This window comes from Ostrinia nubilalis, chromosome 10, assembly GCF_963855985.1.
Source record: "Ostrinia nubilalis chromosome 10, ilOstNubi1.1, whole genome shotgun sequence".
NCBI classification, from domain to species: Eukaryota; Metazoa; Arthropoda; class Insecta; order Lepidoptera; family Crambidae; genus Ostrinia; species Ostrinia nubilalis.
In genome coordinates this window covers 10767018-10783737 of record NC_087097.1, presented here as the reverse complement: position 1 = coordinate 10783737, position 16720 = coordinate 10767018, and the positions used below count along the sequence as shown (strand labels likewise).

At 41.4% G+C, this 16720-nt stretch overlaps 3 protein-coding genes across 3 annotated transcripts; 2 read left to right on the top strand and 1 right to left on the bottom strand.

Moving 5' to 3' along the window:
- Positions 1-7511: 7511 nt before the first annotated feature.
- LOC135075438 (uncharacterized) lies at positions 7512-8318 on the top strand. Its single transcript, XM_063969878.1, has one exon. The coding sequence runs from the start codon at positions 7512-7514 to the stop codon at positions 8316-8318; it is 807 nt and encodes a 268-aa protein (XP_063825948.1).
- A 2421-nt stretch (positions 8319-10739) lies between these two features.
- LOC135075209 (uncharacterized) lies at positions 10740-11536 on the top strand. The gene is made up of 2 exons (XM_063969577.1): positions 10740-11035; positions 11339-11536. Exons 1-2 carry the CDS (start codon positions 10913-10915, stop codon positions 11477-11479), a joined length of 264 nt encoding a protein of 87 aa, XP_063825647.1. The 5' UTR covers positions 10740-10912; the 3' UTR covers positions 11480-11536.
- Positions 11537-11930: 394 nt separating this feature from the next.
- On the bottom strand, positions 11931-15930 carry LOC135075208 (uncharacterized). Its single transcript, XM_063969576.1, has 5 exons — positions 15596-15930; positions 13335-13485; positions 12781-12923; positions 12354-12539; positions 11931-12280 (listed from the first exon to the last, which is right to left on the bottom strand). Exons 1-5 carry the CDS (start codon positions 15786-15788, stop codon positions 12099-12101), a joined length of 855 nt encoding a protein of 284 aa, XP_063825646.1. The 5' UTR covers positions 15789-15930; the 3' UTR covers positions 11931-12098.
- Positions 15931-16720: the final 790 nt, after the last annotated feature.

The window sequence follows — 16720 nt, the reverse complement described above, 5'->3', positions numbered from 1 at the left end:
GCTCGCTTAGTTTTCGATTCGCGGTGCATTTGATGTTGACTACTGCCGGGCGCCGGCGTTTGTGCTGTTTTGAATCGTTCTACCTCATAATCGGTGACTCTTAAGAAAAAGGGGTAAAGACAATTTTAATAGAGAATTTTTTGATCTAGTATTATTATTTCTTATCTATTTTAATGATAAGTTTACTACTTGGCCAAAAAATGCAAAAAACTTGGGACCTCGAAAACTTTTTTTTTAAATGACGGATCGTTGGGGATTTTTGACATTTCATTAATGATGGTGTTCTCAAAATTCACACAAATTTTCAGCTCTATGCGAATTATTATCCTGATGATGGAGTCCGGAGGTGGCCATAGGAACTCCTAAACGAAAAGGCGGAATCGCATCGAGTTTGGGTTCGTTGGATTTGTCTTTTTGAGCAGTTTAGTGCTAGATGATCTCCAGGGTCCTTATGATGGATTAGGGAGGGGGCCATAGAAACTCCTAAACGAAACGGCAGAAACTCATCGAGTTTGGGTTCGTTGGATTTGTCTTTTCGAGCAGTTTAGTGCTAGATGATGTCCAGGGTCCTGATGATGGATTTGGGAGGTGGCCATAGGAAATCCTAAACGAAAAGGCAGAAACTCATCGAGTTTGGGTTCGTTGGATTTGCCTTTTCAAGCAGTTTAGTGCTAGATGATTTTTTTTGAAGGTACGCGCGCTGGTTGCATGGAGAGCTTTTCCAGCTACACCGGGCAGAGTGGCGAGTACAGAAGGTACTCTAACCGTTTGGCGATCGTCGGTGCGTGTGTCGACGAGGCCGAGTGTGGGCTCCGCGAAGCGAAGCCCAGGCTCGTCCGCGTAGGTCGCAGACCGACGTTCGCGATCGGGCCGTATCGAGCGCATAAGGCGCCCGATCAGTGGCGAACCCAACTAGAGAGTCGCCCACCGCGGTGTTGGACCAAAGTCCAGCCTGCGGTGGGCTCACTTTAGTGGGCCCGATCGAGGGGGACTACGGACGCGGCCTGAGGGCGCCCCGGTAGGCTCGGACCTCGGCTCAGGCCGTGTCCGGGGGACGGATTGGGGAGAACAGGCACGGTACATGTCTGTACCGTCCAAAATGAAAAGCTCAAGACGCGTCTGAGGTGCGGAGCGAACGATAATCTCTGGTCGAGGGTGACACCTAAGTACAGTCACGGAATGAAAAGGTTCGTCAGTTTTCAAATTGATTCCTTCAACGAATCACGAGCACATATTACCTTTTGAAACTATGTTACAGAATAATCTCGAGTTAGAGAAAATAATCTTTAACTGTTCGCCAGTAAAGTTCAAAATTATTCAGATCAAAGTTGTTTGACGATTAAACTTGTCAAGAAGATTATTATGATTGATAAACTAAAACCTTTTTGTTGGTTCAACCTGCCATTATCTATTAAATAAAAAAAACTATATTTTGTAACATTGCACTGCCCCCCTAGACAAAACGCACTTTTTGATCGAATCGAAAATCGAATCTGTCAAAACTCCATACAAAAAAGGGGCTTTTCGACCACTTATCGACTGGTTTGCGATTATAATTTGCACTTTGTCTAGACCCACTGATGGGATAGAAAAATAAACAAGCAAAACCTTATTCGTTAGCAAACGTCATACCTATTTATTTAAATGTTAGCAGCACTGTTTCTTGCACGGTTATGTTGGCAGGTTTGACTCTAGTGCAAGCGAAAACCGACACTAAGGTGACGAACCTTTTCATTCCGCGACTGTACTTGGCCTCACTCTTCCAAGGAATAGTTTGGTCAAATAAGGTGAGATGGGTGGGGACATTAGGACGAGTGCGAATCGGAGGACGTTTGCAACGACGACGTTTGACGACACTGCTGCACTCTTTTCGGGATTTACCGCGATACGCCACTACCTGAACCATTCGCCTAATTGTGTGACTGCGCGTTGGAGCGCCAAGATGACGTAATTCCGATTACGTCCGGACTTGTAGAGTGCGGTGTCGTCCGCAAAGAGGGCTAAATCAGTATTCGGATATTTGGGGTTGTCATTGACGTACAATGAAAAAAGAATGGGTGCTAGATGATGTCCAGGGTCCTGCTGATGGAGTCAGGAGGTGGCCATAGGAACTCCTAAACGAAACGGCGGAATCTTATCGAGTTTGGGTTCGTTGGATTCGACTTCTGGGGCACTTTGGTGCTAAATAATCATCCAGAGATTGAGATACAACTAAAAAGTGTAAAATAAAATAATTATAATAAAAAAAACTTTTTTAAAAACAAGCTTTATCCTGAAATGCAGTTGTACTAAAACGAAAAAAATAATTATATGCTTGGTTCAAAGAATTTCGAAAGCTTGTAGCGCAAACAGAAAAAAAGAGGAATAAATTCCATGCGTGATATTATAATTTTTTATTTTATTACAAGTACTTAGGTTAGTAAATCGCATAAATTACCTTTAATTTATTCCTACATTCACTAAGCTGCGACTCTGCCTCCGCCGACCACGTAGGTCCGCAACGAAACAGCCTGTGCTGATAAACGTGGATAGGCTGAATGATCGCGAGGCCGGGGAGAAATATGCTGAAGCCTTGTCCAAGAAGCTATTGCCAGTCAAAGAGACAGATGATGTCAGTGCTGCTTGGGGATGTTTGTCATCTCATCTCTTGGAAACCGCTTCCGTTGCCTTGGGTATGAAATACCGACGTAATGAAGACTGGTTAGATGAGAACGATGGGGTTCTCAGGGCAGCACTCGACAAACATCGAAATCTCTTGCAAAAGCATAGAAGACGAGGTGGAAGTGTCGCGGTAGTCAAAGAAAGTGACTTTGAACTGCGTAGGCTGTCTCGACAAATAAAAGACAAGTGGTGGCGGGACAAAGCTTGTCACATGCAGTGGCTCGCTGACACAAACCAACTTGGGGAGTTCTACTGCGAGGTACGTAAGCTGATTGGTACACCATATCGGGCAAAAGTACCCTTGAGGTCTGTAGACGGTACGCAATTACTGACAAGTAAGGAAGATGTACTAAGGCGTTGGGCCGAACACTTCAATACTTTGCTCAACGTAGATCGATCAACTGATCTTAATAATATCAGCTTAATGCCTCAACTCCCTCTAGCCACTGAGTTGGATGAGCCCCTGACTTGTGGGGAGGTTGTCACTGCCATCAGGCAGCAGCAAAACAAGCGGGCGGTTGGCATTGACCTTATACCGGGAGAGCTGCTCAAGTGCGGGGGTGAGGAGTTGCATAAGTTGGTTTGGGAACTATTTGTTCGCATGTGGGAGGAAGAGCGAGTACCCGAAAGCTTTAAAGTATCTCGCATCAGTGCCCTGTACAAGAACAAAGGGGACCGTTCCGACTGCAACTCTTACCGTGGTATTTCGCTTCTGTCATCCCCTGGAAAGGCCTTTGCCAGAGTCCTTTTAAACCGCCTAAAGGATTTGTCAGAACGGATCCTGCCCGAAACCCAGTTTGGCTTCCGACCTGACCGAGGTACCTGTGAAGCTATCTTCTCCGTGCGTCAATTACAGGAAAAAAGCAGAGAGCAGGGTCGTCAGCTATATCTCTGCTTTGTTGACTTGGAGAAAGCGTTCGATAGTGTGCCTCGTGAAGCTCTCTGGATGGTGCTGGGAAAATTAGGGTGCACGGGAAAGTATGTGAGACTTCTAAGACTCCTTCACGACGATATGCAGTGCTGCGTCGTCGTAGACGGCGAACAGTCAGATTTCTTCCCCGTTACCTGTGGGGTGAAACAAGGGTGTGTGCTAGCGCCCACACTGTTTGCTCTATACTTTGCGGTGGTAGTCAAAGAGGTTCTACAAACTGTTTCTGAGGGAGTCCGCATCCGTTTTCGCACAGATGGCAGCCTGTTCAACTTAGCCAGACTTAAGGCGCGCACTAAAGTCTCGTATGCGTGACGGCTGTGACGGCTGAACAGCGGGGGGATGCGGTGGCGGTGCCGGAAGACTGCCCGCGGACAGAGGAGCAGGCCTTGGAACCGATAGCGGGACCTAGTGCGGGTGAAGGGCTATCCGGAGGGACTGGGGGTGGGGAGGAGGAGCTGGTGGTAGATGAACCTGCTGCCGCTCCGTCTCCCGCATCCATAGGCTCGCTGGAAGCCATAGCTGACCTGGACCTGGGACGGTCCTCGCCGCTGGAGTATGATATCTCCGCGGATGAGGTGACCGAGCTCGGGGACAGAATTTGACGTCTGCAGCTCTCTTCGGGGGTTTAAGGTGCGTTCAAATTAATCTGCATCACTGCAAAGCGGCGACTGCCATCATGGCACGAGAGCTCAAGGTCAAAAGATATGATATCGCCTTAATCCAAGAGCCCTACCTGTACAAAGGTGAGGTAAAAGGACTCGGCGGCACAGGTGGAATGTTAATATATAATTGTTCTACTAATGATACGAGGACTTGCATTTATGTCAGAAATGGGATAAGTGCGATTCCTCTATCCAGGTTTTCTTACAGGGATCTCACAGCAGTGAAGATCCAAAGGGAGGGGGATTTGCGAGGAGTGATAGTGGCATCGGCATATCTCCCATATGAAAAGGCAGATCCTGTGTCAAGGCAAATGCAGGATCTGATACAACACGGCAACCAAGAAGATCTGGAAACCATCATTGGCTGCGATGCGAATGCTCATCATGTTGTGTGGGGCAGCTCAAACAACAACGCCAGAGGAGAGAGGTTACTGGATTTTCTGGTGAGTTCTGAAACACATGTTATTAACAAGGGTAACAAACCTACATTCTTCAATGCCCGGAGGGCAGAGGTGATTGACCTGACGCTTGCATGTAAAAAGGCAGTCCGGAAAATCACTAACTGGTATGTTTCGGACGAGATATCATTGTCTGACCATAACTATATATGCTTTAGGTATAATGCTCCTATAAGAAAAGACGCAATAAAAAGAAGGAATCCCAGGAACACTAATTGGGAAGACTTCAAACGGGACCTAAGGACGGAACTTAGTGAACCAAAATGCAAACTTAACTCTGTGCTTGAAATAGAGTTTGACGCTGATCGAATCACCAATGCCTTGAAGACTGCCTGGAGGGATAACTGCCCGGAACGCGAGGCGGGATCGAAGAAACTTCCATGGTGGACCAAGGAAATAGCCCTCTTACGAAGGGAGACAAGAAAGGCATTCAATATAGCAAGAGCTAGGAATGACTTTACAGAGTATAGAAGAGCACTGACGGAGTATAGCAAAGCGGTGCGAAAGGCAAAGAGGAAGGCATGGAGGGATCATTGTGAGATGATCAACTCAGTTCCCGAGGGCATGAGACTGACAAAGGCCATGTCAACAACCAAAGCGAACCCACTCACTACAGTATGGAGTGAGAGGGGGGGATATACGGAAGCAGGCAAAGATACGTTGAAAACAATGATAGCAATGCACTTTCCTGAATCACAGGTCCTAAACGATGATCAAGATCCAATCAGCGTGGAGGAACAAAATAGAACAACAAACAAGCTCGACTGGGTTACGGCTAAAAGAGTAGTGGATGAGACTAAGGTGAGATGGGCAATCGGGAGCTTTGAACCATACAAGGCACCAGGCCCAGATTCGATCTACCCAATTCTCTTGCAGCAAGGAATCTCCATTCTGAATCCTCATCTATGCAGGTTATACAAAGCCTGCATAGCATTTGGATACATACCTAAGGTATGGAGAGAAGTCAAAGTGATCTTTATACCTAAACCAGGTAGACCGGATTACAACGACCCTAAGGCATATAGGCCAATAAGTCTACAATCTTTTCTTCTTAAATCGCTTGAAAAACTTGTAGATAAGTACATAAGACAAGGACCACTAAAAAGATTTCCTCTACATGAGCTACAATGTGCATACCAGGCAGGGAAATCTACAGAAACTGCGCTACACTATGTAACCGGCAGGGCGGAGGCGGCTCTTGAGAGTAGGGAGGTTACTGTTGGGACATTTGTCGACATAGAGGGGGCATTTGACCGCACTACCTTCGTCTCTATAGGAGCTGCTGCTTCTGACCACGGGGTACCACTACCTCTATGTCGGTGGATAGACTGTATGCTTAAAGGCAGGATTATTCAATCAGAACTGCAAGGAGAGTGCATGAGTGTAAGGACTGTCAAGGGCTGCCCGCAAGGGGGGGTACTCTCACCCTTGCTATGGAGCCTGGTCGTGGACTCACTACTTGTGAAACTTAACAAAGGACCACTCTACACGGTTGGATATGCAGATGATTTGGTAATTATGGTAAGGGGCAAGTTCCCAACTATTGTGACAGACATCATGCAAAGAGCCCTCAACACACTGGAAGAGTGGTGTGACGAAAACCACCTCTCGGTGAATCCGGGAAAAACGAATGCTATTGCATTTACAAAAATGAGAAATACAACAGGGCTAGGACATCTCTACCTTTATGGTAAACAGATAACCTGGACCAATGAAGTGAAATATCTAGGGGTAATCCTAGATAAGGAACTTACATGGCGTAAACACCAAGATACGGTCATAGCTAAGGCTATGAGAGTGCTGGGAATGTGTCGTGGTGCATACGGGAAGACATGGGGACTTAGTCCCAGAGTGATGAGGTGGATCTATATAACTATGGTGAGACCAATAATACTTTATGGCAGCATTGTCTGGTGGCCTAGAATTAGGTTACAGACGTGCAGAACGGCACTGGGCAAATTGCAAAGAACTGCATGCCTAGCAATAACGAGTGCGTTTAGAACTACGCCAACTGCAGCATTGGAGATTATTCTGGGATTGCCCCCACTGCACTTGGCGCTAGAAGTAGATGCAAGGAAGGCGCTGCACAGACTGAAGGGGGCGGGACTTTGGAGTACATCCAAACCTTGCACCAAGCACACAAGGATGGGGAGCGATCCTCAATTAGATGCAATAATGGACATGGGTTGTGATACAATGCAGCCTAGGTACATGTTTAGCAAGGATTTCAAAGTGTCTATGTTACGGTTAATGTGATAAATTGAAAATTATTAATAATAACCGGTTATTATGAATAATTCCCGACAGTCGCGGTGAAAGTGATAAATTAATCACATTTAACAGTGATTATTTAATAATTCAACCTTAGTACTAACAAATTTCATAAAAGAGAACAACATCTTGTGTACGTGCTCGTGTACAGCCAAACTTTTGAACGTTTTGATATCATATATTAATATAATTTGGCATAATGAGTTTGGAATGTTTTTTGCATAATATTACTTTTCCATGATGCCTATAACATAATGTTTTGATTTAAAGTGAAAAATAGGTTAAGGTGCGGCGGGGGTGGCCCTTGGGCCACCCCTAAGCCGCCTATTTAGTTTTATACATACATAAATGACCTCATATTAATCACATTTACCAAATCATGCGGTAATTATTCATAATAACCGGCGATTATTCATAATTTTCACATTTATCACTTTGACCGTAACATCTATACCAACAAGGGAAGACTGGAAAAGAGGACTAAAACGTCAACAAGACAGCCTGATCTGGTATACTGACGGCTCCAAGATGAACTCAGGAACAGGAGCGGGCGTCTACTCCAAACAATCTGAGCACAGTGAAAGCTTAGGGAGGTTTGCAACAGTGTTTCAAGCTGAAACCTATGCTATAATCATGTGCGCAGTAAGGAATATAGAACAGGCGCATAAAAAGCGTGACATTTACATATTAAGTGACAGTCAGGCAGCACTCAAAGCCATTGCCTCAGTGAGGGTTGGATCCAGACTCGTTCTGGAGGCAATCTTGGCACTGAATAAACTTGGAAGGCACAACAAGGTGACCCTCATGTGGGTACCTGGACATACTGGAATCGAAGGCAATGAGAGAGCCGACAGTCTAGCGAGACAAGGGTCAGAGGCGGCACCTATTGGGCCAGAGCCGATAGTGCCCTTATCTATGAGCACTTTACACATGGCCATGAGGCAATATATATCCAGGAAGCACAGAGCTGAATGGGAAAGCTCCAACGGTATGAGCCACTCCAAACTATTCCTAGTTGGAAACACAAGATCATGGGAAAAGCTCATACTCAATGGAAACAGAAGGCAAGCCCGAGTGATCACGGGTGCGCTGACAGGACACTACACTACAAACCACATGCTCCACAAAATGGGCCTAACTACGGATGACAGTTGTCGAGCATGTGGAGAACATGCGGAGTCCATGAAACACCTACTGTGCGAATGTGACGCGCTAGCTAGAACTAGAATGGGTCTCCTGGGGTCGGCTTATCCGACACCAGAAGAATATAGGTCCTTCTCACCCAAGCTCTTGATCCACTATATGGATAGGATCTTTGCGGATGAGGGGGGATAAAGGTATAGGGAAGCACAAAAGATCCCAATGGGTCGACGTGCACTGCGCTCATGCGCGGCCCTAAATAAGATAAGATAAGATAAGAAAGTCTCGTATGCACTGATCACTGAGATCATGTATGCTGATGATTTGTGCTTTCTAGCAGAATCCTCAGAAGGCCTGCAACAGCTGATGTCCGTCTTTCACCAGGCATGCCGCAAGTTCGGCCAAACGGGATCCACGCGTACGAAGTCGCGGGCGGCCGCTAGTTTAGCATTATTACTGTTTTTATTTTATCAGGATATACCGCTTAGTTTAAAAGTTATTACGTTTTCCTTAAAATAAGTAATTGGAAGAAAAATAAATCTATAATAAATTTTAAAAAAAATCAAAATAATGACCTCTTTTTTGTCGATAAAAATAGGTCTAGTTTCATCTATTTTCATATGTACTCTTTAACGTGACTCACACTGTATTTTCAAAATAACTATCAGGGGGTGATTAGTGATCGATACTGATGCTAAAAATGCAATCAGTAAAATTTTTGTCTGTCTGTCTGTATGTTCCTTATAGAAACAAAAACTACTCGACGGATTTTAACGAAACTTGGTACAATTATTCTTCATACTCCTGGGCGGGTTATAGTATACTTAGGAATTCCCACGGGAACGGGAATTAGCGGGAAAATCCTTTTGTATGAAAAATCTAAACCGCTTCAATTAGACGCTTGAAATTTGGCTTGCAGGTACCTTAGTAAACTTAAAGCTTAGTTACAACAGGATATTGCAAAATTCCCACGGGAACGGGAGTTAGCAGGAAAAAACATTTGTATGAAAAAATCTAAATCGCGTAAGACAGATGAAGGGGGTAAAACGGGATCCACGCGTACGAAGTCGCGGGCGGCCGCTAGTTTTTCTATAAATTTTTGGCTTTACACACACACAATTGTTTTTCTCCGTCATTCCTATCCTATTTTAGCTTTTTTTTTTTTACTAATAAACTCTTAAAATACATAACATGTTTATTTTAACCTTTGGGAATGCAATTATAAACAGAAACCCAACTGAAATTAAACATTTTACTCGAAATAAAATCGTATTCTTAACAAAATTACAAAATAATCAACTATTAACCAAGTATCTAAGTAGGTCTATAAAAACAATTCGATTGAAATTAACGCTCCTCTGTCCACGGGTTTGCTAGCCACTCAGATTCTTTCATCACTGGCACCCGGAGTGCAGACGAAGACGGTTCTGGAATTGTCAAGCCACTTGCATCAACTTCGTCTTCGTCGAGCCAAACAAATGAAAAATGACGACCAGACTATAATACAAACGAAGGATTCCCCGTAAAACGTAAAAGAAAAGGGTTGCCAATTTGGGAGTTTTAATTCCCTAAATTTTTGTTTAAAAAAAGAAACAATGTTACGTAATGTCTTGTAAGAAAGTCCCCCTCCCGCCCCTGTAACGCATCGTAACGTTTTACGAGACCAAATTGCGTTACGTAATACTTGAATGCTCCGCCACTCAAAATGTCTGTGGACAGCATTTGTTGCCTTACGCGGCATAATTATACAATATAACACTAATGTTCCAGTATAATAATTTATTAGTTAACTATTTCACATTCACAGTTTCTTTTCGTAATGTTTTTTTCACACTTCAATCAATCCACGCTGAAGCGCCGAGGCGAGCACAATGATGAATTGATGATTGGCATGAGTAAACAAACAAATAATAAAATAAGCGGCAAATGTAAAAAGTATATTAATTTGTTTCATTACGCCTCATAGAAGTGAAAGAGACACGTGCGATGATCAAACGAGACGCGCCGCCCGCGCGGCGATCGGTTGTAACTTGTATGGCCGTAGAGCGCATAGTACATTTCGCGCGGTGGAAAGGCAAATGAAGGTACCTACCTACCTTTATAATTCGGTTAGGGTTAACCGCATGTAAAACTGTAACATATTTTTTCTGTTAACATATTTAATTTTGTGATCAATGTTAACATTAACCGATTGATAAGAAAACCGAAATTATACGGTATATTTCGGTTAGGGTTAACCCATTTTCTATAGGGTTAATAACAGATATATTTATGTTATTAACCCAACCCAAACGTTCACTGATTTTTGTTACTGTTTGAAAGATTCTATGAGTTCAAGTGGTATGATGCAGAACTGCAATTGAGCGCCGTAAAGGGTTAATAATTAATATTGAATAATAACAGAAAAAAACAAAATTTTTGGTAAAACAGACAAAACTGAACATTGTAGTATCGATTCCAAAATTATTGATTGTGACGAAATGATATTCCACGATTTTGTTTTAAGTTTAATTAATTAAGATTATAATGGTTAATGTGGATCACCATCTTGCCTAATTAACTTGAATGATACTTGTGGCTTTGTGCGATGATCATCATGCTCGTACCGTAAGCTGTACTTTAGGTATCCCGAAGGCTGATAAACATAAAAAAAAAGAAACACCTGATATCTGTCAATGTCAAACAAAAATGACAACAACTGTCAATTTGTCAAAAACAAAAGTCAAGCAAATTTTGCAAAATTACTAAATAAAAAATAAAATATCAGCCTACACCGGCGAAATATCATCATGGTTCGAGCTACATTGGTACTCGCTCGCATCCCTGTGATCAAATTCCGCAAAGGCGGCGCAGGGGGACCGGCGGGCGGGCAGGCATCGTGTCCTGCTGCCGCGGCGCCCGCGGCTGCACAAGTAGGTCTCACTAGTTATATAAATACCACTTTGCCTACTGGTATTACGAAATTTATTTATCGATTGCTGCTATTATATCAATCATATGCCCTACCAATTATGTAGTTATTTGTTAATTATGTTCTTTTTCTGTCAATGAGCACATTGATATTTTTCATCCTCTGGTCTGGATAGTAGCTGATCTTGTACTCTCAGATTGAACAGTCGAAACATTCAAATATGTCTAAAATATATTTGGTTGAAACCTTAGTTGAGACTCATTAACCAAAGAGAATATTCTAAGTCAGTTGTTTACAATTTCAGCCACAACCCCAGCAAAGTCAACCAGCAGCAGCCATGAGCACGGGAGCCGCCATTCCAGACATTGACCTCCCAGCGCGCTATCAAAGACAACCACTATCACAGGAAGAAATTGACCACATCAATGGCGGAGGAATAGTGTAGTCTCTCATCATACAAATATTGTAGATACAGTTTACAAATGTAGATCTTTGAAATATTTGACAGTATTTATTTATTTATTTAGTTCTAGCTCTTTTTTCGTTGGATATTTGTTGAATTTGTTTGAATTAGCATCGCATTTAAGACACGGTCTACCATGTAGAGGGTGGTAATTATAGTATTGACCAGAACAATTTACTGTATGTTTATTGATTAATTGATTTATTCTTTGAAAATTAGTTTAATAGGTAATTGAGTATAGCCGCCTTGAACATTGCAGAAAGATCCATCTCAAAAACCTCCACCTAAAAGTACCCCGCGAGCATTAGCCGTGATCAAAATACCGCGTGGTGTTCTAGTTGAGACCGGCAAGAAAGGGAAGCAAGTTATGTCCCTAAACATTGTTTTACAAAAGCCAGAAAAGGAGGAATCTAATAAATAATAACACAGTGCCTAAAGTTTTGTAAATCCAGTGTTGCATTACTATATTTTTTTATAACAAAATATAAAATTGTTTTTAAAATATTTGCATTATTCTCATCCCGTCAACTAAGACTTCTTAGGAGTATAATCAATGTACAAAATGTATATGACATACAAGAGTGAGATTACTAAGAGCACTCTAATAATACCTAACGTTGAGTTTCTCGCTCGAGATGGCCCACACCTGTGCAGCCGGCCCATCATAAGCGGCATCGTTATTGCTTCCAAACTTTATAATTCCAAACTTGGCAAACTTCTTTTTCCAGTCTGGTGTTTGAGGCAAAGTCAACAATGTTTTAGTAATTGCATCCTTAATTGTAGCTGAAATAAAAAAATATTAAGCTTTTCTAGACACAAACAGTTATTAAAATTATTTTATTATTATTTATATTACCGTCTAATTTAGCATTAACCACTATTGGGTAGGGTGGAAGACGTCCAAGTGTTTCTAATTGTATAATATCTTTTCCTCCATCTTGCATAAATTTTTTAGAATATAACAGAGTTGTAGAATCCACCGCGGCCCATTCAGCTTGCTTCGACAATACCATTTGAGCTGACGCTAAATGAGAGCCAGATTCTGTAATAATAAAATAACATTTTAGTTGGTTTATTAGTAAGTTATTTAATTTTTAGCGTTAAAAGTTGCACCTCACTCAAACTAATTTTAAAACGTGGATTCAACTCCCGCCTTAGGCAATTCGAATTTTTTCAAGTTATTTATAAATTTCAAACACTGCTAATCGTCATCAACATTTGACTTCGATAACGTACAAAAGTTAGATAGTTACGTCATGTTGTAAAAGCAATATTATACATACTCAATAGTGATCCAAAGAACGAAGCATTTTCTCCCTTTTCTTTCAGTGTTTTCAAAACAATCTTACTACCGCTAAGAGATTCCTCATCACTGTATGCAAAAGTGCAGCCTCGAAGGTCTAATAAAGTATTTACGTTGTGGGCTCTGTAATTTAATAATACAAACAGTAAGTAAGTCTATAATGTAATGAATCTAACAATACTCCGATAAAACAATATTAGTTATCTAAAAGTAAATATGGAATAGACCCACTGTCCTTATCAAAAGCCAATGACTTGGTTGATGATAACATTTTTATCAATTCCGTTTGGAGATACATTCAAACTACAATAAATTTATTCATAGGAAAATTTATAACATCGATCATCATTATATTAAAGATCGCAGTTCAAGTTTCGTAATCTAAGCGCGGTTTTTAAACTTCGTTGTCTATGTAGGTATAAGAACCTTCGTTGTCTACATAGACTTTGCACTTCTTCGATCCTACTATCGTAAAGTGTGTGAAGAAACTACACGCTAAGTTGATACTGAAAGATTGACGAAATCGTCGCTTACTTTTTATCACAATGGACAATCACATCGGAGAAGTATCCCGGTTTATTTTCAACGTTCATTTGATGTGCGAATATTGGTGTAACGGGCAACAACTCGATTGATTTAGTCTTCTTCTCTCTGAGTCGCATATAGGATGCTGCGGTCATAAAAGCTAAAACAAAAGAAAATAAAAACATTTGTTACATCCACACAATATGCTCGGTGCATCCACAGGTAACTTCAATCAACTAGATTTTGAATCTTCTACCCGCTTACATCTTTAAAATGCGGGTAGAAGTATATTAAGGCCGGGTAGCAGAGAAAATGGCGAAAATGAGGTTTTCATTTTTCATTTTTGAGGTACTAAACAGTAAAATTAAATTCTAAGATTTTTATTGGGCATAGTTAAGGATATTTTCTAGGGCTATTAACGGATGGAAACACGATTTGATGAAGTTGACTCGATATAATAAATTCCCAAAGTTACCTCTATTCGTTTTCTATTTATGGTTTTATTTTTAAAATAAGCGATTTGAGATTCTAAATCTTTTACTAAACTAAAGTTCAGAAATATCTTGAGGGCTTTTAACGGATGAAATTTTTATATTGCGTCTTATTTAGTTACTATGCTAAAAAATGTGGAAAAAATCGTCCATGACGGCTTGGACAATCTCAATCAGTCGCGCGGTGGCGCTTACGGAGGACGGACGCGTGTCAGTTTTTTGGCCGTGACAGTTCGCGATTTGTCAATATTTTTGACAATGATGACTTTGATGAGTCACAGTATAATAATATCAGTGTTACTGGAGAAAGCTTAAATTTTTGATAATTAAAAATTATCATTTTTGTCTACCTATTGAAATTTAAATCGTTCGCATCCTTTTAAACGAAGACTCTACTCATGATACATAGTACATTCCTCAAATATGAGACAAAACCAATGAGTTAAAATTACATTTTAATAGTACCTACATACAATCGTCTTACACTCTTTAGAAGAGCACACTGACACAAATAAATAATAAAAAATACTGTCTAAGGTCTGTAGCTAAAGGTCTAAGCTGCAAGATGGAAGAATCTTCTAGCCAAAAAGATGGCAGATGCAGCAGATGTCAACGGATATAAAACTGGAGTTCATGTGACTCCTTGTAGACTAGAGTGTCTAGAGCGTCCCTTCCTCCACCATGCGTAAGAATTTTCACAAAAATACTGTCTAAGGTCTGTAGCTAAAGGTCTACGCTGCAAGATGGAAGAATCTCCGCACTCCAGGTAACCGTGTGTGATGCTTATTGCTCATAGTGATTTTCGATACAGAGCCCCGTACATACATTATACATAAATTATGGAAAGAAAACACCCAGACCAATACAAACAAATATGTATGCAATTTTAGTATGATATTTTTATTTATTAATAAACAAAAAGACTGAACAAAATTGATGCGTGTACTGATTAATGTAATTAACCACATGCAAAGCTTTGTGAATTGCAACAACTATAATTTATTATCCAAGCTCTAAATAATCGCTACTACGAGTAACTGATCATAAAATGTTTTTTCCAATCGCTCAAGCTCCCGAGGATCTACCGATAGGTCGGGTGACGTAATCTTGAAATTCTTTTAGCCGGCGCGGAACTTCCGGAAGGTCGGGTGACGCCACGCCTCTTTGAACCGTGTTTACTTTGGCAGTTATATTCTATATTTATTCGATTCTAAAATATATTCCCAAAAATTTTGAAAATTGTTTTAATTTGTATCACTTGGATATGATTTGTATTAGAAAGTGCTGTGAGTGTGACGCTTGAACGGAAGGAAGTCAACCTTTTTTTTTTTTTTACGTGGAAAAAATGCATAAAACTGCATACCCGCCGCTGTGGTCATGGCGACGGGTTATGTGGGGCTCTCCCCGCCAGAAGGGCGGGGCCTACCCACTAAAATAACCACGAATGTCCATCTCTCTGGGCATAGAGGAAGTACCGGTGTAGCGAGGCCTTGACCCGATTTCCGCCTATGCCCATTGCCCAGTTTGTCCACGGTTGCAACTGCTTATTTCTAAACTGCGTATTTCTATACTGTGTAGCCGCGAGAGCTCTTTGGCGCGCTGTCTTCGGCGAAGTATTGCGCGCGCAGATTTTGACAGCGCGAAATACCTACTTTAGCAGAAATACCAAGCCTTAAGGACTCCAAGTGAATATTTAAGTACCGTACTAATAATTTTTATTGAACTTTGAGGCGAGTTTACTATTATATTCTTATTACACGATTTATTGTTTCTACCCACCTAAATCAACCTTGTCCGAGGTGAATGGATCCGGACGATCCCTAAATGGTCCCGGAGTCCTGCTTTCATACTGCAAACTAGTGTAACAGCCGAGTGATTCTTCCAGAAGTTCCATTATCAATTCGTAAAGCTGCACTGGATGAGTGGGGCACATGTAGGTGATTATGCGAAGCTCAGATTTTTGATTTGACATTTTGAAGGAGTCAAAGAAACCACTGATCCACAAGATGCATAAAATGCTACTAAACAAAAGTAATCATGTGTTTATACACAAGTTGGTATTATCGATGAGTGCACACCGCGCACGCCTCGGTCACGAACTATCCGGTTATGTAGGTATAGGCACTATAGGTTGAAGTGAATGTTCTGCTGTGCGGTGACGTCGGCGTTCTAGACAGCACGTTGCTCCGGCGTGCTCACTGGAGTTTGCTCAGACTGGAAACAGCTTGTTATTATGCTGCTATCAAGTTACTTACAACCCCGGTTAAAATGACCGCCGACCATTATCTTGTATGGTAAATAAAGAAATGTTATAACTTCAATGGACTTAGTTGGTCATCATTTCATTTAACAATGAATAAAGTGTGAAACTAAGTAAAATTTAAAGATAACGTACAGACAGTTTTTAAACCACGGGCTATACAGGCATGAGATTTAAAACTGTAAGATAATAATGAACTAAGGCACAGAATAAGTAGGTACTAACTAAAAGGTGAGAAAATAAAAGCTTACGCTTACGCCTAGTCGTATTTAACTAGCAAATTTCCATAAAAGGTATAATCACTCAGCAAAACGAGAACAACAAATAAGTACACATCATGTTGTTTATTTGCTGTTTTCTTTGAATAATTAAATGGAAGAAACGTTTTAGAAGTTCATCATCATCATCATCATTTCAGCCATAGGACGTCCACTGCTGAACATAGGCCTCCCCAAATGCTTTCCACGTTGATCGATTGGTAACGGCCTGCATCCAGCGCTTCCCTGCTACCTTTACGATGTCGTCGGTCCACCTTGTAGGTGGACGTCCCACGCTGCGTTTTAGAAGTTCATACTTAGGTACATTGCAATTTAATTATAATGAATGATCCGATATGAAGTTGATACCTACTTCTTTAATAGTAT